General features: G+C 43.8%; 2 protein-coding genes and 1 non-coding gene across 13 annotated transcripts in view; 1 reads left to right on the top strand and 2 right to left on the bottom strand.

The window, feature by feature from the left end:
- Positions 1-271: 271 nt before the first annotated feature.
- On the bottom strand, positions 272-11,467 carry LOC132515805 (major histocompatibility complex class I-related gene protein). The gene is given in 4 exon segments (XM_060142157.1): positions 272-312; positions 1,535-1,636; positions 2,852-3,127; positions 11,413-11,467. Coding segments are annotated over 4 exon segments (474 nt in total).
- A 6,973-nt stretch (positions 11,468-18,440) lies between these two features.
- The window catches only part of STX6 (syntaxin 6), a 97,866-nt gene continuing 88,618 nt past the window's right edge, over positions 18,441-27,688 (top strand). For 7 of the 11 annotated variants that reach the window (XM_060132107.1, XM_060132141.1, XM_060132103.1 and 4 more), the window contains exon 1: positions 18,441-18,661. In XM_060132107.1, coding sequence (XP_059988090.1) covers positions 18,627-18,661 — 35 coding nt within the window. In that variant the 5' untranslated portion in view covers positions 18,441-18,626. The remainder of the gene's footprint in view (positions 18,662-27,688) is intronic. The other 4 variants (XM_060132165.1, XM_060132131.1, XM_060132172.1 and 1 more) reach the window with 3 other exon arrangements.
- TRNAE-CUC (transfer RNA glutamic acid (anticodon CUC)) lies at positions 26,202-26,274 on the bottom strand. The gene has a single exon. It is a non-coding gene; the product is annotated as a tRNA-Glu (tRNA).

Genomic DNA, 27,688 nt, shown 5'->3' on the forward strand with positions numbered 1-27,688 from the left:
AAAGAAGTGTTGTGCCATGAGAGCAGCCACATTTAGAGGAAATGTAGTGAAGGAGTCCATCCAAAGAGCCTGATAGCTGACAGTCTGTTTCGAGCCAAAGAACAAATAGCATTTTGTAGCTCCTATCTGTCTGCCATAAATAATTAATCCTATAATGTCCATATCTGTTGTGGGTGTGGTCAAGAGCTTTGAGCTCTGGACTTGAGTCCATATGGGACACAGGAGACCATGGTTCCTAGAGGAAAGACAGCTGGAAAATAGCCATCTCCCATCAGTGATCTGGTGTAGGAAGGTAGACAACTCCATTTTGCTCTGAAAGGAAAAGTTTTTAGTCAGATATGTGCATTTTTCCTTACAGCTCAAAAATAAATTATGCAATGTTCAGCAAAGACTGAGAAGCTGGCGTTGACATTTTTAGTCTACTTGGTCAAGATTCTCTTAGTACTTGACAAACTTTAACTCAGATTCACAAACTCCGCAAGATAAAAAGCAGGAACTCACGGTGCGTATCATTCTTGAGAGAGATGTGTCACTGTATAAAAAGAAAAAAAAATTTTTTTTTGCTTCAGCAGCGATCACTTGCTGGATTGGGATTAGTGTTATACTTTCTAAAGAAAACACAATGGCCCATTAACTCTGAGTTAATTTTCTAGTAGAGGGTTGGTTTTACTTTGAACTAATAACATGCTTTGCATGGTATCACCTGAATCGAGGTTTAAGTCTGTGGCTATGAAACAAAGCCAAATTCCTGGCCCACACTGGCTTCAAACCCATTATCCAGGACTCATCAATATTATGCTGTGATCAACTTGAGCACCTAGTGAGGCCAGAGGTGGGGAATGACCTTACAAAACTAGACTGTAAGCTCTCTAACAGGCATCATGTCTGTCTTTTGCATTGCTATATCCCAGCATTTAATACAGTGCTTAGAACAGAGTAGGCATTTAAGACATGTTTACTGAATGAATGAAGTTTTTTCCCCAAGGTACTAAGAGCCTATATCTCTCCCATTTCTCCTTCCCCTTTTTCTTACCCTGAATTCCATTTTCCAAAGGTATCTCTTCCACGTTTCATGGGTTGAAAGATGAATTTAGAAGAAAAGTGACTTCCATATGATTGAAGCAGAATAATGTTTGTCAAAATGGGAAAACTTACTGAAGTTTTGAAACCAAGGACAAAATTCCCTCAAAAGTTGATAGTAATTAATCATAACAATATCACTTGGAAAAAGACAAACCAATGTCGCTGTATCTTCTCTGACCCAACTTCTAGGAGGACTGTCCACCTGGACAGGAACTGTACTACTTTGTCGATGTCAGGCACCACCTATGGAACAGACCACTCTCCTTACAAGCATCATCCGTGGTGTGTGTTCCCTATATGGTGAGAGGGGTGTTCTAGGTCCTGTGATTGCAAAGTGAGACCCAACCCATTTCTAAATGGAGCTTAGAGTGGCAGGTGCAGAAAATAAAACTCATTGGAGCTGTGGAGAGACAGTCTGTCAACTCCTAGGATCCTTCCACAGGCCTCTCACCTCAGGGCTTCCTTTGCCAGGCTACGACACCAACTCCAGACAGGACAGTGGCGGGGACAATGAACCCAACCGCTTTCATCGCCAGAAGCATAGTTTCTGATTCTAAAAGCAAAGCAAATGAGGGCAAATCCACAAGTGCTCCTCCTCTTCTATGTTAACGTTTGGGAACTTTTGTACCTGCAATCATCAGGAAGCCCGACACTATTTTTCATACTGTCACTTCTTACTTCACAGCTCCGTGGAGAATTGTCTAAAACAGAGGAACAGCAGCTCCTAAAGTATGGTCCGAATGCCCCAAGGGTCCTCAAGACCCAATCAAGGTGTCCATGAGATCTAATTCATGATCTCCCCACCACTTTTTTTAAACCTCCATCTCTCACATGGGCACGGTGGAGTTTTCTAGAGGCCACATGATATGAAATGACATCATCACTCTGATAGCAAATGGAATATGTGCTTGTGTTTTCTAGTGCTTAATTTTTTAAAAATTTTTAGTTTGTAATACAGTAGATAGAAACAGATATAACCTAAATAAACAAAAGCTCTTTGGGTTACTCAATAATTTTTTCAAGAGTATAAAGGAGGCTTGAGACCGAAAAGTGAGAGAACCTCTGATTGAACAGACCCATTCTAAAGCACGCAGTGATCCATGCTTCCTGCTCACCCCCTGTCCTCAGTCTCACTCCCCAGACAGCCACAACCCCGTCTCTACCCTGGGAACCCTGAAGAAGCACGTGGACATACTCTGACGAGTGGGGGCTCTAGGAAGAAGAAGTTCAAGTTAAACAGAAGTATCTTATGTACTGAGTACACAGTATTAGAACTCAGCAACTGCATTTCCCAATTAATTTTCTTCTTTGCAGGAAACATCTAAAACCAAGAATGACCCAGAACCCTGGTTTGCCAACAACAACAAATTCTTTGTGCTAAAGCCAGTTTGAGTAGTTTTCTGTTACCTGCAACCATTAAAATTAAGATGGTTGGGGCTTATCTGGTGGTGCAGTGGTTAAGAATCCACCTGCCAGTGCAGGGGACACAGGTTCGAGCCCTGATCCAGGAAGATCCCACATGCAGTAGAGCAACTAAGCCCATGTGCCATAACTACTGAGCCTGCGCTCTAGAGCCCACAAGAACTGCTGAATGTCGTCAAAATGCCGATAAAAAGTAACTAGGGAAAGTTTTCATGGAGAGTTACAGACCATGATAGTAACAAAATGGATTTCAGAATAGGGTCGCTATAACTTAGACGAGAGGAAGTTACGTATAAAACCATGGGTTCTGAGGATATGAGGACAAGGTGTTCTCCCTCCTCTTTACCTGTCCTTTGTAGGGTACCTTTCCCATACTCCAGAAATCTCTTTAACCAGGCAATACATTCTTCTTCCAGCTAATTCTTTTGATATTGTAGCTCATGCTGATTGGCCTCCCATGCCCGCTTGGTGATGTGAGCCACATTGTCCATAGCTATCCAGGAGAGGGTATCTTTACTGAAGATAATGAAATCCTGTCCGTCATATGCATATTGGAGAAACCCCGTGGTGTTTCCATCCTCCAGTAACTCACAGCCAATCATTCTCTGGTAAGTGTGGAAACCCGGGAATACACATGCAGGCAGGAAGGGAGGGGTTGACGTGGGGATGCGGAGGTGGGTGCCCAGGTGACGTGACAGGGGGCATGACTGGAAACATCTTCTACCCCAGAATACATCACTGCACAGGCCTGCCATGGCATCACTGAGTCGCCAGGAGTTTCCTGTGATGTAAGCCCATTGATCTACAGATATCTGCAGAGTACCTACTGCATACAAAAGGAGTATGATAATTCCCTCCTTGGGAGTTATCCTATATTGGGAACAACTAACTGATAAAGTTTTTAGTGCAGTGGAGAAGGAAGAGATATGTGGGAGCCAGAAATATCCTGGGATATCACCCCAGGGTTCAGAGCAGGCACCCCTGCCCCGTGGGCCCTCCCTGGAGGTTGTATCCTGCATGTCAGCTGCGGTGCTGGGCAAGATGGAGGCTGGTCTCCCCCAGGCCTGCTCTCCCCCAGGGCAGAGCATAAGGGTCCCAGTGCCCCTCTGCACTGCGTTGACCTTTTATATCCCACCCCTTTCCCTTCCTGTGTGGGTAGGGAGGCAGCACAGAGGAAACCTCTGAGGTTGGACATAAGATAATCACAGAAGTCTTGGTTCTTATGAAGACAAGAGCCAGGGTAAAGCAGAAGCACAAATGCTATCCCCAGAACGACAGCTGCCATATTCTGCCTTCTATTCTCTTTGTCTTTGTTCACCTCCTACCCTCTTCTCAATCCTAAGGTACTTAAGAACTGGGACAGGACTTCCCTGGTGGTTCAGTGGTTAAGAATCCGCCTTCCAATGCAGGGGACACAGGTTCCATCCCTGGTTGGGGAACTAAGATCCCACATACCGCAGGGCAACTAAGCCTGCACACCGCAACTACTGAGCCCACGCACCACAACTAGAGAGAAGCCTGTGTGCCGCAACAAAAAGATCCCGCCCCACGTGCCACAACTAAGACCCGATGCAGCCAAAAATAAATAAATAAATACAAAAAAAAAAAAGCTTTAAAAAAGAAAAAAGAACTGGGACTTACTTTCTTCCCTCTGTATTTCCTACAAGGCCTAGCATAGGGAGCCTAGCCCATGGTAGGTGCTTCGTAAATATTTGTGAATTAAATTGTTGGCAAGACACTTTATTTCTCTGCTTCAAAACAATTAAGTATGCTGGAATGAGTATGAATCTATTTAACTTGAACTTATACTTAATTTAAAAAAATTATTTTGGCCTCACCACACGGCTTGTGGGATCTTAGTTCCCCGACCAAGGATCCAACCTGGGGCCCCAGCAGTGAGAGCACCGAGTCCTAACCACTGGACCACCAGGGAATTCCCAGGAGCTTATACTTTAAAAAATACTTTTCATAAAGGGAGCAGAGCTGAAATCTAATTTACATCCAGCCTGGAGTCTGCAAAAGGTGTAATATGGTTGAATCTGCAACCGATTTTGCAAACGGTTCTATTTCTCCACCTCTAGAAAGGTTTTGCAGATGTACAACTGTTTTAAGGTGGAGGCTAAAGGAAGAGCAAGTCAGGAACATTAGTTCTCACACTTTTTTAGTCTCCATCTGAGTAGTCAACAAACATGTGAGTACCGCCTCTGTGCCAGGCGCTGTTCCAGGCCCTGAGCACACCACAGACAAAACAGATAAAAATGTCTGCCCTTCTGGAGCCTACATCCTAACGGGAGGAGAGGAGGAAGGCAGACAATATAAAATAAATACATATAACATGTTGTTTAAAAAGTGCAATGGATCTAGAGACTGTCATACAGAGTGAAGTAAGTCAGAAAGAGAAAGACAAATATTGTATATTAACGCATATACGTGGAACCTAGAAAAATAGCACAGATGAACTGGTTTACAGGGCAGAAATAGAGACACAGATGTAGAGAACAAATGTATGGACACCAAGGGGGGAAAGCGGCGGGGTGGGGGTGGTGGTGGTGTGATGAATTGGGAGATTGGGATTGACATATATACACTAATGGGTATAAAATGGATAACTAATAAGAACCTGCTGTATAAAAAAATAAAATAAAATTCAAAAAAAATGTGCAATGGAGAAAAATTTGCAAAGAGGACTAAGCAATATAGTTCTAAACATCAATACTTAGGGAAGACCGCTCCGAGAAGGAGACTTCTGAACAAGTACCTGCAGGGAGTGAGGGAGCCAGGCAGACACGTGGGGACCGCAGTGCAGGCAGGGGGGCCTGTACAAAGGCCCTGAGGAGAGGTCAAGCTGGTACACTCCAGCAGCAATAAGGCCTGCGGCTGGAGCTGAAGGGATGAGGGGCAAAGACACAGCTAGGAATGGCTTCCACAGTTACTGATAGCAAAAACCTCGTAGAAATCAAATTCCAGGCAAAGAATGGGAGAGAGCAAGGAAGAAGGGATTTAAGAAGAGACTGTGTTATTGACGTGTAGAACTTCCCTTGGAATCTGTATTTCGTTTTATGACATCTGGGGTCTACATGCCTAGTAGATGCCAACAAGCAAAAAAAAAAAAAAAAAGTATTACCAACTTGGGGCATTACTGCTCAATGAATGGGAGGATTTATTCTAAATGAGTATCACGGACATTATCTCCATACATAATATTTACAATTCATGTAATTTCACTTTCTTATAAAAATGTAACTTCATAAAGATTTGCATTATCCAGAGTTTATAAGAGGTAAATAGAGAGGCACATGGTCTGTTGCCAATACTAATGCCCTTTTCTCCAACCTCAATCTCAGTCTTATTCCTGGTTTTGGAGCAGTTTTTCTCCACTAGCCAGCCCTGACTTCAAAGGCTGCTCTGCCCCGAAAGGCTGGCCTCCATCTGCCGGTCATCTGCCCGTCCAGCCTCATGCAGCCGTGGCTCTGCTCCAGAACATCACAGCCCTCTCCCCTTCGTTTGCCATGGATACAATTACCCATCTGGTGCGTCCACAGGTATGAGTCACACTTGCTCCTCAGGTGGGCTTCCAAAATGCTACCTCAGCTGTGATGGGAAGTTGGTTGACAGATGTTGAGTCACAGAAAAAATAGGGGAAAGTCCATGGTACCCTTTCTCTCATGTCGCATTAGACCTTGTCATAAGTTATAGCCTATGGATATGTTGCCTGGATGATTCGATTTCTACAAGAACTGTGAAGGTTGTATCATTTGAAAAGACCTGTACTTGGCCATTTTTGATCTACCAACATGGCAATTTCATATGATTCAATCTAACCTTCTGATTCTTCTTGCTGCAATAATTATGAAATTAGGTTTCTCTCTCCCTTTCCATGAACATCAATCCACTCATTGAACTGAACTCTACAATTTTGAATTTGGTCTTCTGTCCAGGCCAGTCAAGTTGCTTCTCAAAGAGCGTTCGCTGCTCTGTCCCAATAGCCTGTGATAGGCATTGCTGAAAATCCTGAACAACACAACCGAACAGTAATTAGACCAAATGCAGTGGTGACTTTACATCCTATATTATGTTCCCTTTAACCTGTAGATTAACTAGTTGGACCGTTTTGACAAAAGGCTGTGAAACACTGGATTATAAAATAATTGATAAAGTGTTTTCAGGTATTCCTCCATGGGGGCAAACACATGGCAGCAGGCAGTTAAGTGCCACAAAAGAGGTACCAATGGGGTGTTCCAGCAGCTAGGAGAGAGATCCTGCTCTCACACAAAGGGATCCACAAGGAGGAGGTAGAAAACCTGCTGTGAAGTTAGGCCTTCTGCGAGCCATGGAGGGCAGCAAAATCCGAATCATAACCCTCAGAACCGCACTTACTTCTTGAGCACATGCCGCCATGTGTTAGTTACCATGCTAAGCCTCTGGTAAGCATGAGTTACATTTATTCCTCACTGCAACCTCTTGAGTCTTAAAGGTCTTAAAATTCCCATTTTACAGGTGGACCATGGGTGCAGAGAGTTGAAGAAAATTGCCCAAGATCATCCTTAGAATCCATAAGTGGAGGACCCAGGAATTACACTCTGACCTCTCAGGCTAGAAGCCCCTTTGTCTTAGACTGCCCAGCTGATCCAAAGCAGAGGCACTTCCCCATCCCAGGCTGTTTCAGGGTTCTCACCCAGATCACCGTTGCTCTCTCCCGCCCCCTTGTGTCAAGGATGACTCACTGTCCTGGATTTCCCAGTCCCTGGGGACCCCGGCTCCAGACCTTCCTACAATTGGCTGTGGGTCCCAACTGAATATCCAGTTCGACAAAGTCCCAAATATCTGTTGACCCTCCCAAGTAGCCCGATGCCTTAATGCAGTCAAAATGATTATGATTCCTGGGAACTACTCTCTGGAATTTCAGGCATCGTGGGAATGAGGGGGAGAAGTGGAGGGTGATATTTTTAGTTAAGAGGGCCTTTGGACACTTCTCAAACTATGCAGTGATATAGGTAGTTCTATACGCATCAAGTACTGCCAGTCCCTCTCCTAACAACTCCTCTCACTACAGGAAGTCATCGAGGGCCCGGAAGTGCTGAATGTGACAGTTTGACTCTTTAGCTACTCTTTTGAGGCTACCCTTTGGAGGTTACCAATGTCTCTTTTAAGTTTTATCCTTTTCTGAACTTCCAGTAGGCACAGTCCTAGCTGCTAGGGATACGGCAATGAACACATCAAATCCCAGCCCTCTGAGCTCCTTTCTAGAAGGAAGACCTGCAGTAGGTGAAGATATAATACAGGATCAGCTGCTGATAAGAGTTGTGAAGAGTAATAAAGCGGGGAAAGGAAATAAACACACACACACAAATAATAATAAAGTAAAAGGGAAAAAAAGAAAAAAGTTCAAAAAGAGAAAAACAAATTTAAAAAAGAAAAAGGGAAAAAAGCAAGGAAAGGAGGTAGAGTGTGAAGAGGGCTGACCTTTTAGGTAGAGGGACCAGGAAAGGCCTTCCGAGCAGGTGGCATCTGAGCAGAGATGTGAATGAAGTGAGGAAGTGAGTCATAGGAGAAGAACCTTTCAGACGGAACAACAAGCTGGAGTCCTCAAGGAAGTTGCCTGTTCCATGTATTTGAGGAATAGCAAGGAGATCACTGTGGGCCATGTAGAGCTCTGGAGAATGAATGAATGTACCCTGGTGGGTTTTTTTCCCCCAGTAGTCTCTGTATACAATGACGACCATATGTTCTCCTATTTCCCAGAAGAATTACATTTTTATGAATTTTATTCTTTTTAAATGATTCATTGAAGTTGTAACAAAATGTGATTTGGTACTTATACTCTTGAAGGGTTTTCCATAATAAATATAAATTTGGCTGTCAGAAAGAATGTCCTCTGTCATCTGTCTCAATTTGGGTTTCAAGTGTTTAAAGAGCCACTTGTTTGATCTTTAACCTAGGCCCCTTCCTTCGAGTCCTTGGCAATCCTGGGGTAACAGGATGACTGAGGTCAATGCGTTTTAGTGAGAATAGACAAATATTGCAACTAGTCAGAAGAAAATCTACAAATTAGTTGCATTTCTCAGATTTAGATAGATTCAATGTCAACCAAGAAGGCCTTAAGGGAGTAAAACAGTATCTTGGAGAAATTTCTACTGCATGTGCCTTGGCAACAGCTCCATGGAAACAGATTGAAGTCTAATAATGTCTATAGCAAATGCCCATATTTTCTCATGTTAACTCTTGGAACTCAAGGTCATTTCTAGGCGGATAATTTGCAAATCTGTCTTCTAATGCTAGCCCAGTTGACAGTTCAGGGGACTTATCCATCATTACTCCTTGTCTGTGAAGGACTTCATCATTCATGAAGCAGATTGATATAGCAGATTAAAATATCCATAGAGTTATGAGTAATATCAAGAGACTGACCTTGGCTTTTTCAGGATGAAACACACAAACCACATATGCCTCTGCAAGAGAGATCCCACGCATGCCCCCGCCCTGATGACACCCACCCACGTCACCAGCTCACCGTCTCCCACAGGCTGAAATGAAGAACAGGAGGAGCTGTAAAGCATGAAACACCTTTCTTTTTCGTACAAATTCTGCAACTAGAATAAACCACAGTTGTGAATTTAGTCATTATTGCTGACCAAGTTCTCTATGGCACACGGCCAGATCACTTCAATTTCTTAGGGACGTCACCTTGGAACATAAATTCCAGGAGGCATTTATTAGGTGCCTATTGGTCACTAGGAAGTACGAGGAAAATAAAGAAGAGAAAAATGAGAAGATCTCTCTTCCTGCCTTTGAGGAGAGGCTTGAAGGAAAGATTTTGGTAAATAGAAAGTTATAGAGCTGTGAGCAGGAGCTATGGAAGTACAAAGGAAAGCACAGTCTACTGCAGGCCATGGAGTCAATGAAATCAACACACTGGAAGTGATGTTGGAGAGATCTTGTCATTGAGCTGTGAACCCCATACACTCTGGTATCTCCTCCCTGCGTTTCCATGCCTAGAAGCTCCTACTCAGGGCTAGCATTAGGCCCAAATATCAAGTAGACCAAGACCTTTTTCATAACCCTGTTTCCCTTCCCTGTCAGCATCCCTCAATGCTCAGAACACTCAGTCAGGATCGTGGCAGGTAACAACCTTCATCCCAGATGAGTCACATGAAGAAACGTTAATGAAGGGACTTCACGCAGAGGTATGAGCAAAGTTACAGGAATAGATGAGGGATAATAGGGCACCCATAAGCTAACAACTATAGGAAGCCATTACCACCCTTAGGGCTGTAGAGACTGGAGGAGCAAATAGTGCTCCTGAGGCCTCATGGGAGCTAGAACCATGAAGAAAGGGCTGTTCAGAGAAAACTGTATTGCAGAGGGACACAGCTACTGCCAGAAACATTAAACAAAGTGGGGAAAGAGGAAGAAGGAAATACCCCAACCTCTCTTTCCTCTGTGACTGCTCTCCTTTCAGCATCTCCCATTGGGTGAACCCGAACAGAAATCAGCCTGCAAGAGAGACTGGGTGATGCCTTCTGTAGCAGTCAGCCTCCCAGGGCACAAGACAGGCCAGAGAAGGATGGAGTGGAAGGAGTCAAAAGGAGAATAGCCAGTACAAAGCGACCTTCCCTGCCCTTTATATATGACTGGTTCTATTTCTCATTCCACCTATTATCGAAGTGCCAAGCGTCCACATCCAGAGGTGCTGTGATATTGTGGAAAAGCCCCGGACTGTAGGCTAAAAGACCTGCATGTACTTCAGACTCTGCTCGTTATGTGAGCTGAGTCCACCTCTCTAGGCCTGGGTCTCCTCATCTGGAAATGGGAATATTTTCTTAGCCTGCCACAAGTGTCAGTTAGACCATTACATGAAAGATTATGTTTAGGGGATACTGTGGTCATATTATTAGAGAGTTCTTTGAGGATTAAATACAGGTAATATATAGGCTTTTTACATTCTAGAAATATCACTCTTTTCCTCTTTTTATCCTCTGTCTCTTACCCTCACCCTCAATCTTTCCCATTTCTGACTTGAACGGTAGGACTTTTTCTGGATTAAGTTTCTATAGAAGCAGGACCTTTGTCTGTCTTGTTCATGGTCATGTCCCCAAAAGTGCTGTCACACAGTAGGTCATCAACCAACATTTGTATAATTAACACACAGATGATTTGAAAGAGCTCCTTCCTGTCATGCTCGTGAATCACTGCCTATGGTGGTGGCCCAGACTGAGATGGAGACATTGTCCGGCAGCCATCTGGGAGTGCTGGCCCCTCGCTGGGAAAGCAGTTGCTTAGGGCAGAGAAGCCTGGTGCTTCCAGCCCACAGGTCTTTTGGTGTATTGCAGGCAACAGAAAGCAACTGCTTCCCCAGTAACATAGGCTCCCTAAACAATGAAAAACTTCTACTCAGTTGATGTCTCTTACACCTAGTAAACAAGTCCAGAACCATGGTTTTATCTTTCTGGGATCTTGTGTTACAGGTTGGGATTGTGGTGAAGAGGAAAAACAAGTAAACCTGAACAATGGATCTGCTCAACTGTTTAATGGCCCTGAAACTCTGACCACATCCTCATGAGACTTACCAAGCTAGTAGAGAGGAAAAACAAAAGTAAAAGAAAAGACATGAACAGAAAAGAAAGGGAGCAATGCTCAGAAGGGAAGTAGGAAGTGAGGAAGTTACCCAGAGGGTCTTTCCGGAATGGCTTCCAACCCCTCAGAAGGCAGGTGACATCAAAATCCTACACACGTGAACTGGAAAACTGTACAGCTAGTCCAACCCTCTGACAAGTCCTGGGTTTAATAAACACAATTTTCTGCCCCTGGCTTCTTAATCATCTCACCAGAAGTTTTAGGAAGACAAGCTCTTTCCCTGAGGCTGCCTCGGCTGAGGAGTTCAGAGCAAAGAGAACCTGGGGTGCTCACGAGCATCACTGTGCATCACTGCTAATGCAATGATGAGAGGTAACAGGAGCACCATCAGCCCCTCTAGAATCCTTCTCTTTCCGATTCTTTTAACCAAAACACTGACAGGTCCCTGCTGATCTTTCAAGAACCTATACTCTACCAGCTCTTGAGTGATTCAGCAACTGAGTGACACTCAGCGTTCTCTCCCAGTAAAAACGGGGGAAATAGTTAGTGTCATCAGATGCTAGGTAGAATAGAGAGAGAGAGGGAAAACAAAAGCACTGCCTGCTTTCGGCAGTGGCCTTTAAACCTTTGTTGGTCTCAGACACTGCTTGCTTTTTGCTGTTCCTGTCTTGACCCTGTTCCCAACTTTCGAATATTTATGGAACACAATTATGGGAAAGACACAAGGAACACAAAGAGTAATCATATCTGGTCCCCCAGGAGGCTCAAAATAAAAAGAAGTCTTTGCTTATTCCCTGGAGCTTAGAGTTCTCCCAAGGTCCATGAGAAAGAGTCACACAAAGTTCCCAGGACTTGCCCTGGCTTCCTATAATGCTTCAGTCCTTATGTCTGATATAATATGTATCATGTAGACTGTCCTGACATTTTTAGCTTAGGCCTATCTTCCCTGCTGCTCTAGCACCCAGCCCAATAGCTCAAAAAAATGCTCGTTGAATAAAGGAGAGGTAGAAAAAAGCCTAAAAGAAGATTCTGAGGGGCAGCTAGCTTGGCTTGCTTGATTAGCAAACCTCAGCGCCAAGCCACGGCTGCATTGTCATCACGAGAGCACGGAGGATTTGGGAAACAGAAGCTTAAGCTTGTTCAGGGAGTTGGAGGACAGGCCCAGACAAGAAAGAGGAAGTAGGGGTAAGTGGGAGAGATGAGTGGAGGCAAGGCCACCAGGCAGGCTGGCTTCAGCTCCGGCTCAGGGACCGGGGCTCGCATCTCGGCTACTGGACCTTGCGCAGAATCCCAAATTGTGCTGAGGCTCAGTTTCCTCAACGTTAGAAACAAATCCTGGCATATATTTCACAAGACTTGTTGAAGAATTAGATGAGGCTCTGTTTACAATGTACCAGATAGGTAGGAGAACATACTAGTTTCCTTCTGCAGCAGGCTGAATAATGCCCCCATCCTCACCCCAAAGATCTCCACATCCTAATCTCCAGAACGTGTGAATATCTTACCTTACGTGGCAAAAGGGACTTAGCAGATAAGATTAAATTAAAAATCATGAGATGCGGAGATTATCCAGGCTTATCTGGTGGGTCCAATCACAAGGATCTTATAAGAGGGAGGTAAACAGTGTCTAGAACTGGAAACAGAAGGAACAGATTCTCCACTAGAGCCTCCAGAAGAAATGCAACCCTGCCATCACTTTATTTATTTATTTTAACATCTTTATTGGAGTATAATTGCTTTACAGTGGTGTATTAGTTTCTGCTTTATAACAAATTGAATCAGCTATACGTATACATATATCCCCATATCCCCTCCCTCTTACGTCTCCCTCCCACCCTGCCTATCCCACCTCTCTAGGTGGTCACAAAGCACCGAGCTGATCTCCCTGTGCTATCCTGCCATCACGTTAATTTTAGCCCATGAGACCCACTTTTGGACTTCTGACCCCCAGAATTATAAGAGAATAAATTTATGATGTTTTAGGGCACTTAGTTTGTAGTAATTTTGTTATAGCAGCAACAGGAAACTATACATCTTCCATTTCCCAAAAGAAAAAAAGAAGACAATAATGAAATTAATATTTGACACCTTCTCAGCATCTCCTAGCACCTTCTCTTCTCAGATCTTTGTATTTCTTTCTTCCTTTCTTTCCTCTTTCACTTCTTTGTTCTTCCCTTAACTCTTGTGCCACTCCCAGAGACCCCAATAGTCCCAGAGATCTCTCACTAGCACTGGAGTTCCATGGCAGTGTATTTATTTGTTCCTTTGAATTTCTGTTCGTATCTTGTTCCAAAACTGCATACTGTACTGCAGTCTGCAGCATTTACATTAAAAAGTGGGCATGATGACCACACTTTTTAAAGTTATATTATCTTTTTTTTTTTAAGTCATATTATCTTAAGTGCAAATTAGCAAAAACCATCCAGAAGGGAATTCCCTGGCAGTCCAGTGGTTAGGACTCAGCCCTTTCACTCCTGAGGCCCCGGTTCAATCCCTGGTTTGGGAAGTATGATCTCACAAGCTGGGCTGAGTGGCCAAAAATAAATAAATAAAATAATAATAATAATAAATAAGAAACAAACAAACAAAATCCAGAAAACTTCAAAATACACCAAAAACTCAGAGTACTAAGATAAAAATCACTCCTCAGAGAAAGCCACTGTTAACATTTTAGTATGTGTCTTTTCAGTGCTTTTGCTATGACTATATATGTACGTATACAAACACACTTTGGGAGGTTCATTTTACCAAAACAAGGTTTCACATCCTAACATTATTTGGTAATTTATTTTTCACTTAACAATTTCCCAATACCAACGTGCAATTTTTTTTTTTTTTTTTTTTTTTTTTTGGTACGCGGGCCTCTCACTGTTGGGGCCTCTCCCGTTGCAGAGCACAGGCTCCGGACGCGCAGGCTCAGCGGCCATGGCTCACGGGCCCAGCCGCTCCGCGGCACGTGGGATCTTCCCGGACGGGGGCACGAACCCGTGTCCCCTGCATCGGCAGGCGGACTCTCAACAACTGCGCCACCAGGGAAGCCCCAACATGCATTTTTTATGGTATAGCTTTAATAGTCCTTAAGTTTTTAAATAAATAGATTTGATAACAGTCAAGATCTTAAAGGACAAGTGAAGACTGCTCGACTAAGCTGGGAAGCATTGAAGTGGGGAGCATCCTGTGCACGCTCCTTGGGAACTAGCTCTACCTCTGAGCAGCTGACTATCCTTGAATCTCAAGTTGTATTTTTCAGAGTGGCTTGTGTTTATCTTGTTTACTACGGATCCCTCTAATTATGTCTTTGGCTTTTTAATACCTGCTTTATTATATATATCTTAAGGCCCTTCTGAAGAATCTGACCCATTTGCAAATGGAACAAGTCATCCTCAAAAACCAAAAGACAAATTATTAAGTTAGCAAAAGGGTCTTATTTGTTAAATATATTGTTTTCAATATACCGTAATTTTTTTTATCATGTTCAATAAGTAGTTTCCTCTGGGCTGTTTTAAAAAATTCAGTAGGGTGTGTGTGTGTGTGTGTGTGTGTGTGTGTGTGTGTGTGTGTGTGTGTGTGTGTGTGTGTGTGTGTGTGTGTGTGTGTGCGCGCGCGCGCTTATGTGCACATGCATGTCTGTGAAATCTGATTTGAGCCACTTTCTGTGCTTAGGTAAAATCCATTCACCAGGGCTTCCTGGAGCCTGTGCTCCACGATGGGAGAGGCCACAACAGTGAGAGGCCCACGTACCGCAAAAAAAAAAAAAAATCCATTCACCAATTTTGGGGCAAGGCTAGCCCTTATACAAATCGGCAGGAGAGTACTGTAACAAAGAACATGGGTTTAGGAGTCAGACAAACTTATTTTCAAATAGGGCTCTCACTGCCTGCCTATGAGACCTTGGGCAAATTATTAACCTCTCTAAGCCTCAGATTTCTTGTGGAAAATGGGGATAAGAAGCAGAGCTGTTGTGAGGATTCAATGAAATCAGCAGTGGTGGAACCAAGAGGTGACTTTTCACTTGGGACTTTAGAGCACCACTATCATGCACATATAATCATGGTCCCAAATAAACCCCAAATTTAAGAAAATACAGTGGGTCTGCCATGCAACCTCAGTTCAAGCCTCCTAGCCCTGTTGTCCAAACAAGTTACATTCTAAAACCTGCCCCATGTAGAAATTTTGGAGCCACTTCTGAAGAGTATGCATGTATGTTACTTAGCATAGTGTATATTACTTAGCACAGTGTATATTGCTTAGCACAAACTTACATAGTAAGTAAATGCTAGCAATTGCTATTACTATTATCGTTATTCACTAGTTTACCAAGAGAAACTGTGATTTTTCCTCCCCTGTGCACTAACAAATTCATAGAGGAGGGTAAAGTCATACCTGCCCTTCTACAATGGTTCAAATTCACTGTTATGTCAAGAAGTTCACTGAATTCCAATAGAGTATTTTAACTTTTAGTACTCACTAATATCCATTCATTCATACACTTCTAACTTGGGTTATTCTAAAAAGGATTTAAAATTGCTAACCTTTGATGTACTTTTGCATATGTAGTCACTTGGCTTTCTCACTTATCTTTCTTCAATTTTTCTTTTCTTTTTTACTTTTTATATTTCTGATTATCCAAGTAAATAGTCCATTGTAGAAAAGTGCCAAACTTTAAGTACATTTTCTTTTTCCTACTATAAAAATTTCTATGCATAAAACTGTTTCTATATATAAAAATGAACAGAATTGAAATCATATATATACAATATTGTCTTGCTACTTTCAATACACGTCATTACACACTTTTAAACATTTTTAGTGACCATCAGATGAATGTCCCATAAATTTTTAGTCACTTCCTTGTGTTGGATATATAGATTGACTAAAATTGGTTTATTTTAATCCAGTGTGTAGATAAGGGTGGAGGTGATGGTAACAACTAAGGCAAAGAGAGAAAACATGGCCAGTATGTGGATATTTCCTGTGGCTGGTGCTGGGAAATGTAGACAGCCATGGCCAAGTCAATGGATGCCAACAAGAGCAAGTGTCTTCTGGAGTGTTCCAGGAAAGAACATGTATCTCAGGGCTTTTAAAAGATTGGGATAATAATTCATCATGTCCCCAGATTTTGCCTCTAAAGTATTTCTCAAATGTATCCCTCCTTTCTGTCCTCCAATGAGCTTATTTCAGGACACCCTCATCCCTCCTCTGGATGATGACCTCCTAGCTGACCTTTCAGCCATTGCTGCACCTGTGTCAAATGCCAGTATTATCCTGTCAATTCCCTCAGCTGCCATGATCTATAGTACAGTGTCCACAGTTCTTAACAGCACAATCAAGGGCCCCCCAATAAACTGGCCCTGCCCTTTTCCAGCCTTAGTTCCTGTGGCCACAGTCCCATTCCTTCCATTCCGGCAATGCCCCCTGCTGTGGCTCGCCCCCCCCCCCCCCCCCCCCCCCGCAGGCTGCCCTGCTGTCTCCAGGCTGGGTTGTTTCTGTGGCAACATTGTGTAACTGGCTTGGCTCTCCCACCAGTCTGAGAGCTCCTTGAAGTCAAGGACCAAGCCTGTATATCTCTGTGTCCTCAGTGCCTAGCACACAGTAAGAATACAAGTGCCAGCACTGTTCTAAGCACTTCTCAGACACTGATTCATTTAATCCTGATGAAACTCTCTATGAGGAAGGTGTTATTATAGTATCCATTTCATAGTTGAGGACAATGAGAGACTAAGCTTGCCCAAGACACAACAGTCAGGAAGTAGCAGAATTAGGATTTGAACTCAGGTAATCTGTCTGCAACTATGGCTCTTAATCACAACTCTCATCTTCTCGATTTCTGTGTGTTTATTGAATGAATGAAAGATGATCCCTTTTCAGTTCCCCAACTCAATATGTTCAGAACCAAAACAGTTCTCTTCCAACAGCTTCTTTGTTCCCCCATACCTGACCTCCATTGCTCCTCCAGGGTCTCAGAGAAGACTGGAGTCTTTGGCTTTCACCTCTCTCCTCCTTAACCCTATTCAATCTTTCGTCATGTCTAGGTGTTTTGTTTTTCCTTGGAAACATTTATCAGATTCTCCCCACAATTGCTGTCATCCTAGTCTGGTTTTCACCCCTTCAGACTAGATGACCACAGTAGCTTCTGGACTGGTTTCCCTGACTTCACTGCCTCACTCCGCTGGGGCTTTGGGGTTTCCATGCATTTCAATTTAACCTTCACAACAGTCCATGAGCTAAATATTATGATCCATGTTTTATATATGAGGAACTGAATAATAGAACTCAGGTTCAAACAGGGTTTGTCTGACTTTGAGCACTCTCGCATCTCCAAAAAGACTGGTGACTTTAAGCAAGTCGCTTAACATTCCAAGAGCCTCAGACTTCTCACTCGTAAAATGGGGATAACAACAGTAATTACCTCATTGTGAGTGCAACGGAGATAACTTAGCACAGTGCTTGACATACAGGAAGTGCTCAATGATAATCAGCAATTAAAGTTCAAAAACCCCACAGCATATCTAGCATATACGTTTGATAACTGTTCTGACCAAAATGCTTTCTGGAATCGCTTTTGAACCATTTAGCCTGGAGGAAGTTGCTATACCTGGCCCTTTCTTTGTCCCTCAAAAAAGTTCTCTCTCTTGGGAAGCACCGTATGCTGTATGAAAAGAACGCACAGCAAAAGAAAACACACCCCAGTCTGGTAGACAGTGCACAGATTCTCTGGCTCTGCCCTGTCCAGGTTGTGTGAGCACAGGAAATCTTGAAACCTCTCTGAAATTCTCCCATCTACTAAATGGGAATAGTAATACCGCCCCCCCACCAAGAATATTGAGATAATGCACATATAGCCTTCAGCGCATTGCTGGATATAGTAAGACCTTCATAAAGGAGTTGTTCAATATTATCATAGTCAGATAATGTATACGAGCACGCTTTATTGTAAGTCGAGGACGAGATGGATTTCTAAATCAACATGTTATCAAAAATCAAGTATCAAAAGTAGAGGAAAGGTGAAAGGATTGTGCAAAGCAGGTACTACGGCGTATCTAGGAAACCCGACAGCCTTTCCCGCAAGGGAACAAGCAGCTCCTCCCCCTTGAATCCTGAGGGGCGAGGCGAGAGAAGACCCGCCCTCCCCCACCACCCCCAGAGCCCTGTCTCCAGGGTCTTGTGACAAGGTGCCCGTGCCCCGCCGACAAGGGGCGGGGCCGGGTCTGGTCACGTGAGCATGGGTGCGGAAGTGGTGCGGCGGACGGCGTTCGTGACTGGCGGAGGCTGAGCAACCCGGGGGCGGAGCCAGGAGGCCGGACGCGCTGGGAGGAGCCGGGGGAGGGGGCGGCCGCGGGGCCGGGCAACAGAGTCAGGGATTCGGTCTGCGGTGCCGACGAAGTGCTGGACCCGCGGCGGGCCAGTGCACCCCGGCCTGCGCGCGCAGAGGCTCCGGGTCCCTCAGGCCGAGGCGCCGGCGGCCGCGCGAGGCGGGTGGGGTGGGCAGCGTTCGCCGGGCGCGCTGTGCGCGGAGCAAGCGTGAGGCGGCCGGGGGCCGGGACGCCATGTCCATGGAGGACCCCTTCTTTGTGGTGAAAGGGTGAGTGTCGCCGAGGGCTCCACTGGAGGAGGAGGTGGTCGTGCTGCCTGCCCGCACCTCCCCGCTCTCCTCGCTGTAGGGGGATGGGAGACAGGTAGAGGCTGGCGAGGGGACAGTGGGGACGACTTAGCCTTGAGGGCCATGATCAAGCGTCCAGACATCCCCTCCCCGTCCTGCCTGGACTTTGAAACCCGTGACCCCAATTAAGCCCCTGGGTAGGGGGTCCCCGTTGGCCTGTGCGCTGCCCTACAACTTATTTGGAGGGGTGGAGGGGTTCAGCAGCTCTGCAGGTGGGAAGGGAGACAGGCGTCCCAGACCAAACTACAGCTGTAGTGGAGAACGGGGCCCTGCTTCGAAGGGGGAAAAACAGCATCTGGGCAGGAAAAGGGAAATGGCCCTCCTGAGCTTTGTAGTTGGCGTGCACGGGGGTGAGCTCCCATTGTCCATTGAGTTCGGAGCGCTGGCCCGCGGACTGGTGAGACCACAACATACCCAGAGGCGTCTGAGCACGTTTGCAGGCTGGGAGGCGGGGGCGCGAGGCTCCGGAAGACAACTCAATTCAGTGGGGGAGTTTTTACCGAGTAATGGGAGGGGAGGAAAGCAGCCGTTCAAACTCAGTGATGATGTTGGAAGGAAAACAAAATGAAATCAGCTAAACCAAACTTTCCTTAGCTTTCTGTTAGCACCGGGATTTTCCCACAGTGCTAAAGGAAATGAGTGCTTTCTTTTTAACTCCCTGATTTCATCCAGGCTATTTGACAGGTTTCCCCCGTTTCTTCTGCCTTTCAGACTAGAACAGCCTTAACTTATTTTTCCCTATGAGCTGTCGTGACTCCATCTTTGATTGCTCAGTCGTTTGGAGATAGAAACTTTATTTGCACCGTTACATAGGCTTTATAGCCATTAAACAAATTCAGGAGAGATCGATTCTGTTGTTGTTATAACTTGTCAGCTTTTTTAAAAAATGTCAAACAAACGTTAAAATTCTGAGAACTGCAAAGTTCCGGAAAGATCAGTGCTGATAACCATATAAGTGTCCCTTTGCTTTAAACTAGTTGCTGCTAGCTTCCTATTTTTGTAGGGATAAAAGCTGACCAGTTGCTTGAGTGTGTGTGTGTGTGTTTTAAGGGTTCCTCTCAGAAAATTTAAGTGGTACTTTAGGTGAAATACTTTATTATCAATGATACAGTAAGATATATATTTTTTAACATTTCCCTAAAAAGATTTTCCTTCACCTGACTTTAATTTAGATAGGAAAATGCTGAGTTTAGATTATTAGTAATCTGTGGCTCTCTATCTGGAAAATGTGTTGCTTATTAGAAGGATTGATTTTTAGGGGTTGTTTTTTTTTTGCGGTACGCGGGCCACTGTTGTGGCCTCTCCCGTTGCGGAGCACAGGCTCCGGACGCGCAGGCCCAGCGGCCATGGCTCACGGGCCCAGCCGCTCCGCGGCATGTGGGATTTTCCCGGACCGGGGCACGAACCCATGTCCCCTGCATCGGCAGGCAGACTCTCAACCATTGTGCCACCAGGGAAGCCCTAGGGGTTGATTTTTAAGTGTGAAAGCTGTGTGTTTTTTCCCTTGAATGAATGTTCTTAATGCTTAGGTTGCAAAGGTTATCTCTGGCAGTGGAGGCCATAGATAATCAGAATTTTGGGGTTGATTTTTAATGGAATTTGTGAAAATGCTAAATTGCTCTGCCATCTTGACTTTTTTTTTCCTGCTAGTATCCAATACAGTTTGCCAAGGCTTGCTCACTGATTAGATATCACTGCTTTATTGGAACATTGGCCTGGAGTGTTGGTTGACTTTTACATGGTTTTAGCTCATGTTGTTAAGATGTCAAAACCTTCTGCTGAGGACAAGTAAAATTAGCTATACGAGTATCTCCAGATTATGTGACGGAATATATGGGGAGCCATTCATGTAGTTCTGTTTATTAAAAGTTCTGAAGAAACGAAATTGAGCTATTTGTAATGAGGTGGATAGACCTAGAGTCTGTCATACAGAGTGAAGTAAGTCAGAAAGAAAGACAAATACCGTATGCTAAAACATATATATGGAATTTAAGAAAAAAAAATGTTATGAAGAGCCTAGGGGTAAGATGGGAATAAAGACACAGACCTACTAGAGAATGGACTTGAGGATATGGGGAGCGGGAAGGGTAAGCTGTGACAAAGCGAGAGAGAGGCATGGACATATATACACTACCAAACGTAAGGTAGATAGCTAGTGAGAAGCAGCCGCATAGCACACAGAGATCAGCTCGGTGCTCGCCTGGAGGGGTGGGAGGGAGGGAGACGCAAGAGGGAAGGGATATGGGAACATATGTATATGTATAACTGATTCACTTTGTTATGAAGCAGAAACTAACACACCATTGTAAAGCAATTATGCTCCAATAAAGAAGTAAAAAAAAAGTTTTGAAAGTGCACTGCACAGTGTGGAAAAATTAAAGATGCCTAAATTGTGGCACTTAGCCTAGGAGCTGATAGTCTAATCTGAGAAACAGCTCACCCCAGAATTAAGTAGAAATGACAGGTGGAAATGATTTAAGTGCCGAAGTGAATCCTACAGATGATTAACTCCCCCAGTAGTTCAGAGAAAGGCATCTCATTAGGAACAGTTACGACTGGAACAGCTTTGGAGGTAGTAGTAGGTCTTGAATTAAGTTTCGAAGGTGGGGAGCATTTAGATAATTCAGGCCTGTGTCTCTTCTGGACTCATCAAGAAGAGTCTCTTATTGGTCTTCCTGCTTCCAGTCTCTTTCGTCTTGCATCTGCCTTGGTTCTGTTGGATGAGTGCTCTCCAGAATGCAGCGTGCGCCACACATTCCATTTTACATTTCCTAGTAGACACAGTAAAAAGTAAAAAACAGGTGAAGTTAATTTTAATGTCATCGTTAACCTAGTATAGTGAAAATATTTCAACGTGTGATTAATCTAAAGATTATTAAATAAGATTTTACCCTTTTTGTACTGTCTTCAAAATCTGGTGTGTATTTTTCACTTACAGCACATCTCAATTTGGATGCTAAATTTTCATCAGGAACACTTTTTTTTTTTTTTTTTTTTGGCGGTACACGGGCTTCTCACTGTTGTGGCCTCTCCCGTTGCGGAGCACAGGCTCCGGACGCGCAGGCTCAGCGGCCATGACTCACGGGCCCAGCTGCTCCGCGGCATGTGGGATCTTCCCGGACTGGGGCACGAACCCGTGTCCCCTGCATCGGCAGGCGGACTCTCAACCACCGCGCCACCAGCGAAGCCCCATCAGGAACACTTGATCTGTATTTAGAGTTCATTAAACTTACAGTTGAAAAAGTATTCAATAGATTCACATACCCAAATTGTTCCAAATATACTTCAAAAATTTTCGGTAACTGAATTGCGTATCAGTTTTTAAATTTAAATTAATTAAAATTTAGTTCCACAGTCACACTAGCACGGTTCAGTAGTCACATGTGGCATCCATATTGGGCAGCACAGGTGTAGCTTTTCTAGAACCCAAGCAGGAGTTCCCTACTTAACATCACTGAGTGGCTGCCTGTTGCCTACAGAATAAAATCTCAGCACTTCCTGACCTCCTTGACATAGTCTTCCTCTACCCTCCGCTCACTCTGCCTGCCCTTAGCACAGAGCTCCGGCTTCACCAGACTCAGTACAGTGACGGTGGCCGCAGGACTGGATGCTCTTACTCTACATGCATCCACTCTGCCTGATGCACCCACTTAGCTTTCAGGACTCAGTGTCAGCATCTCCACTGCCTCCAGGAAGTGCTTCCTGTGGCACCTGGAACACATTATTGCACCTCTTCCTCTGGCTGTCTTTCATTACTTGATTGTGAGCTCTGAAGGTTGGAGGACTGTTTGTTTTTCCTGTATTTCCAGCCCAGCACCTTGAATATATAGCATAAATGTTGAATAAATTCTCTTCGGTGGTTGTGGTTAAGGAGTGGTGGTTCGTGGGTGGGAACCCTACCAGCAAAGGCGGGCATTGTGTGTTTAGAAATCATCAAGGAGAGCATCCCAGGTGCAGTAGGAAGTTTATTTGGAAAAGTAATAATAATAATAGCTAACATTTAAAGGATGCAACTCCTATGTCAGGCGTCACGTGCTAAGTAAGCACTTTATAAGAATTTTCACTTTATAAGAACAGTTTTGTGGTGTGGGTATTAGCCCCATTTTACACATGAGGAGCTGAGGGAGCGCAGAGGGGTTGAATTACTTCCCCAGGCTCACCCAGCTAATAGGTAATGGACCCAGGATTCAAAATTCAGCTGCCTAGTTCTACTCACACTGTTAACACTTCTACAGGTACATCCACAGGTACAGGTAGAATAGGGTCAAGAAGAGTCTCTAAGAGGCCATTGGAGATTTTTAAAGCAGGGAAATGACATGAAATTAGGGTTTCGGGAATATTGATTTGGTAATAGTGTTGGATGCATCAGTGTGTAGAAAGATTAAAAAGGAGACCAGGGCTTTCCTGGTGGTACAGTGGTTAAGAATCCGCCTTCCAATGTAGGGGACACAGGTTCGAGCCCTGGTCCGGGAAGATCCCACGTGCCTCGGAGCAGCTAAGCCTGTGCGCCACAACTGCTGAGGCTGCGTTCTGGAGCGTGCGAGCCACAACTACTGAAGCCCGTGGGCTTAGAGCCTGGGCTCCGCAGCAAGAGAATCCACTGCAATGAGAAGCCCACGCACTGCAATGAAGACCCAACGCGGCCAAAAATAAATAAATAAAAATTAAAAATTAAAAAGGAGACCAGTTCGAAAGCTGTTTTAATTTAAATATGCAGTGATTAGTGCCTGAGTGTTTGAAGCTCGTCTTGTGAGGTTTTGACACTCTCGATGTCTTCTTGTTCAGAGCAGAATCCCAGAACACTGGAGAAAACTACCACAGTTGGGCAGATGTGGCCCTACCTGGCACAGACATTCACAGTGGTATTTTCACTACCAGAACCCCTAGCTCTACTGAATCAACTCAGGCCTGCCCCTAAGTTGTAGTTTGTCTAGTTGACCCTCTCCTGTGTGTTCTCACTGGGTGAGCTTGATTATTCCCATTGTGTCAGGTGGTCCCTGTTTATCTGTGCACGTCCTGCACCCCCGTCACTCTGACCCAACTCTCTCCTGTGTGTTTTTCTGTGTTTTCTACTAATTGTTTGACCTCCCCCATGCTATGGGGTGGATATCTTCCCCTTTTTTTCTTTTCCTTCACCCTCCTTAAAAATGCCTGCCTCTTCTTAGCCCTCTTTACTCCTGTCTCCTCACAGCCCTTCGGTCCCATGTCCACTTGGTCACCGGGGCCCATCAGTGCATCCCCTGGATCTCTCTGGAATCCTCTCTTCCTCTCTGGTTTTGGTTCCTCCACCCTAGTTCATGTCCTTGTTCTCTCGCACCTGAACTCTTCTAAGCAGCTTCTTCACCAAGCTTCATTTGCACTGCTGCCAGACGTGACCTCGGAGACACGTTCAGGTCACAGCTCTATTCGGAATCCTTCCTTCTGAAATACTTACCGAGTGTCTGTTTTCTGTGTGCCAGGGGCTGAGGGGACAGCAATGAACAAATGACATCCCTGTCCTTACGAAGCTTATATTCTAGAGACAGACAGTAAACAAATGAACGAATATATGGTATGTCAGGTGGTGATAACTTCTGTAAGAAGAACAAAGCTGGGCGTAAGGGGAAAGGAAATGCATGTTCCGGGTGTAATTTTTCTTTTTATTTGACTTCCGGAGGCAGTGAGGTTTGGTGAAAGAACTGAGCTTTGTTAATCAAGCTGACCCAAGGTTGGGATCTCACTTCTGTCAATTACTTGGTGTAAGTTTTGGCACATTAGTTATCCTCTCTGAACCTGTTTCTTTATGTACAAAATTGGCTTAACAATGCCTGCTTTATCAGTTATGAGGATTAAATGAGTTAATGCATGTAAGTTGCCTCAGCACAGTTCGGAGTATGTATCAGGTGCTCAGTAAACATTCTCTTTTAACTGTCTATATATGTCTCCATCCAAACAGGCTGCCCTTTCTGAGAGGAAAGACCATGTCTTACTGGGTTTTTTTTTTTTGGAGTAACATTTAAAGTGATATATGCTCATTTTAGAAAACTTAGGAAGTAAAAATATAAAAAAGGATTAAAAATTCATTGAAATACCACCATCCAGAAATAGTTACAATTTTGGTGTTTTTTAAATCTGTTTCTATTAACAGTTTTATGTAATACTATCCATCAGTTTTTGATCTCTTTTTTTTTTGATATAAATATATCAGTCACTGTCCTGAGAACATGACAGGGATTGTCTTTTTAATCCTTATGAAGTAGGTACTAGTATTATTATCATCTTACAAATGGAGAAAATGAAACTTAGAGAGTAAAAAAAAAACAAACTTACAATTCATAAGCCTGTAATTGGAAAGGCCAGGATTTATATAAATGGGTATTATTGTTGTTATTAATCATTAAGAAATTGTGATCATACTGTCTTAAATCTTTTCATCTGTATTTTTTTATATCCTTAAAATGCTTTTGGTGGGGAGGCTTTTTAATCACTGTATTGTATTTTGTTATATAAATGTGATATAACATCACCCAGGACAAGGTTTATGATGTACCTAAATTTTTCACTGTTACAGTTAATATAGTGGCAAGCCTGCTTGTCACAGGTCTTCGTTGCTGCTCCTGATTATTTCCATAGCCTGTAGTCCTGTAGCAGGTTTGCTGATTTAGAGGGGGTGCACATTTTCAGAGCTTCTGATGCATGTTGCCAAATTGCCCTCTAGGATACACCCCTAACTCCACTCGACTCACTACCCCAACCCCCAAAAGTTTGATGGGCCCATTTCCCTTGACCCCTTGCCTGTACTGAGTCTCCTTTTAAGAAATCTTAATTAATTTGCTAGGTGAAACATACCATATTTGAATCATGTTGTTTTCATCATTATGTTCAGTAGGTGTTACATAGTATTTGTTTGATGAGTGAGCCCATATTGAGTTTTGGGTTCTGTAGTTTTTTACCCTCTCTTGTTTGCAACTTCTAATCAGAATAAGCCACTAAGAAATTGAGTGGTGGAATATGAGAGTACGTTGGTACCAAGTGAGCCTCTCCTATAGGTAAAAGGCATGAATGTTGTGGTTCTTTAATATTTTGCTGATTTGGAGGCGTTGTGTGCCCGAACAAGGACAGTTTTATTTCCAGAGTCTTAGCTGTGGATCTGTGTTGAAATAAAGGCGTGAGTAAGCAGATGAGCAAGATAGTGTATGTTACATTGTATTATTCTCTAACCATCTCTGGTCTGTGTGTACAGCCTTTTAAACACTAGATTATGAGCTCCTTGAAGGCAAGCATTGTGCATTTTAGTCACACTGTTGAAAAAACTGTTTATTGGTATAGTCACTGTGAAAAAATTATCCTTATTTAGCGAGTAATTTTATCCAGTAAAATTGAATGTAAGTCAGGTCTCATTTTCTACTTTTTAAAAATCAACCAGATGTTTCTTTCTTTTTTTTTTTTTTTTGGCTGTGCTGTGTGGCTCATGGGATCTTAGTTCCCTGACCAGGAATCGAACCCGGGTCCTCAGCAGTGAGAGCGCGGAGTCCTGACCACTGTACCATCAGGGAATTCCCCAATCAGATGTTTCACTGTAAAAAACACTTTGCAGACATTTGTTATATTGAATTAGGCATTTATTGAATGCCTAATAACTCTATTTGGCTTCTGAAATTATAGTCTGGTTTGGAGAACACTGTGCAGATATGTGAAACAGTGTAGGTGAAAGACAATATGCTTTGCGTGTAAGAGTTTGGAATAGAGCTGAGATACTGTGGAGACTGAAAAAACTTGGAAAGACCCCCAGGGGGAATGTTGGTCAGTGACACTTTAGTGAAGCAAGTCGGGCCTCAATCTGGGCCTTGAAGGAAATGTCTGCTTTTCATTTGCAGAGCTGTAAGGACTCTTCCAGCTGGGGAAGCAGTGAGTGAAAGTAGAGCCAGGAATGAGGAAAGGGAGGATGAGAAGAAGACCTGCCAAGTGAAACAGATTTTGTTTCAGTGAGAAATCAGGTTGGAGATTAAAATCGGCCAGTTTTGGGGTGGAGGAGGCGTGGAATACCCAGCTGAGAAGTTTAAAGTTAATGTTTCCTATCGTAAATTCTTAATCAGGAGGTGGTTTTAACTAGCAGTTACTATGCACTTGCCTATGGTCAAACAACTTCTGAGGGCTCAAACCCAGGTCTTCTGATTCCACAAAGAAAATAGATTTGTCTGGAGCCTTTGCAGAGATGGGATTGAATAGGTACCGGAAGACCCCTCATGCTCTGGGTCAGCAGAACTAGAGGCCAGAAGACAAGAAGTCTGAGCCCCCGTTCTCTTATTTGTTTAATGAGTGCAGACTAGTTATCGTGAAAGTTCCTTCTAGATCTAAAATCCAGTGATGCAACTTAAGTAGAGGTTGTGCAAGGTGAGAAGTAAGAGGAAGAGTCAAAGATGATGCTTGTCTAGACAAGTATCAAATCTTGGAAAATAGTGTCCCTGTTGACTAAAATGAGGAAGTTAGAGAAGGAAGCTTTTTTTTTTCTGTTTCATTTTGTTGTATGAATATTTACTGTTTTGTAGGGAGGCTACGATTGCTTTGGTTTTAGGCAAATGGAATGATCCTGTAGGCAGCTAAAAATTTAGGAATTAGTCCTGGGTGAGAGGTTAGGGTTGGAAATGCAGTGGGGAGTCCTCAGCTTCAAGGAATCTTTTGAACCTGCTAGTATTGGTGAGCACCTAGAAGCTATAAAAATAGTGCTGAGAAATACTGGGACCAAGTGGAGGAAGAGGAAAGAGAAAATTAGTAGAAGCTATAAGAGCACAATGTCACAAAAACAAGGAAGTGAGAGTTTCAAGAAAATAGGCTGTGGTGTCAAGTACACTGGAAATGAGGACGAGTTCAAGTCACCCATGACTTTGACCTGCAGTGTCATTGGTGGCAGTAGTGGTATCCCAGGGGCATTGTGGAAGCGGCAGCAAGTTGAGGTCAAAATTATATATA

Source organism: Lagenorhynchus albirostris, chromosome 2, assembly GCF_949774975.1.
Source record: "Lagenorhynchus albirostris chromosome 2, mLagAlb1.1, whole genome shotgun sequence".
NCBI classification, from domain to species: Eukaryota; Metazoa; Chordata; class Mammalia; order Artiodactyla; family Delphinidae; genus Lagenorhynchus; species Lagenorhynchus albirostris.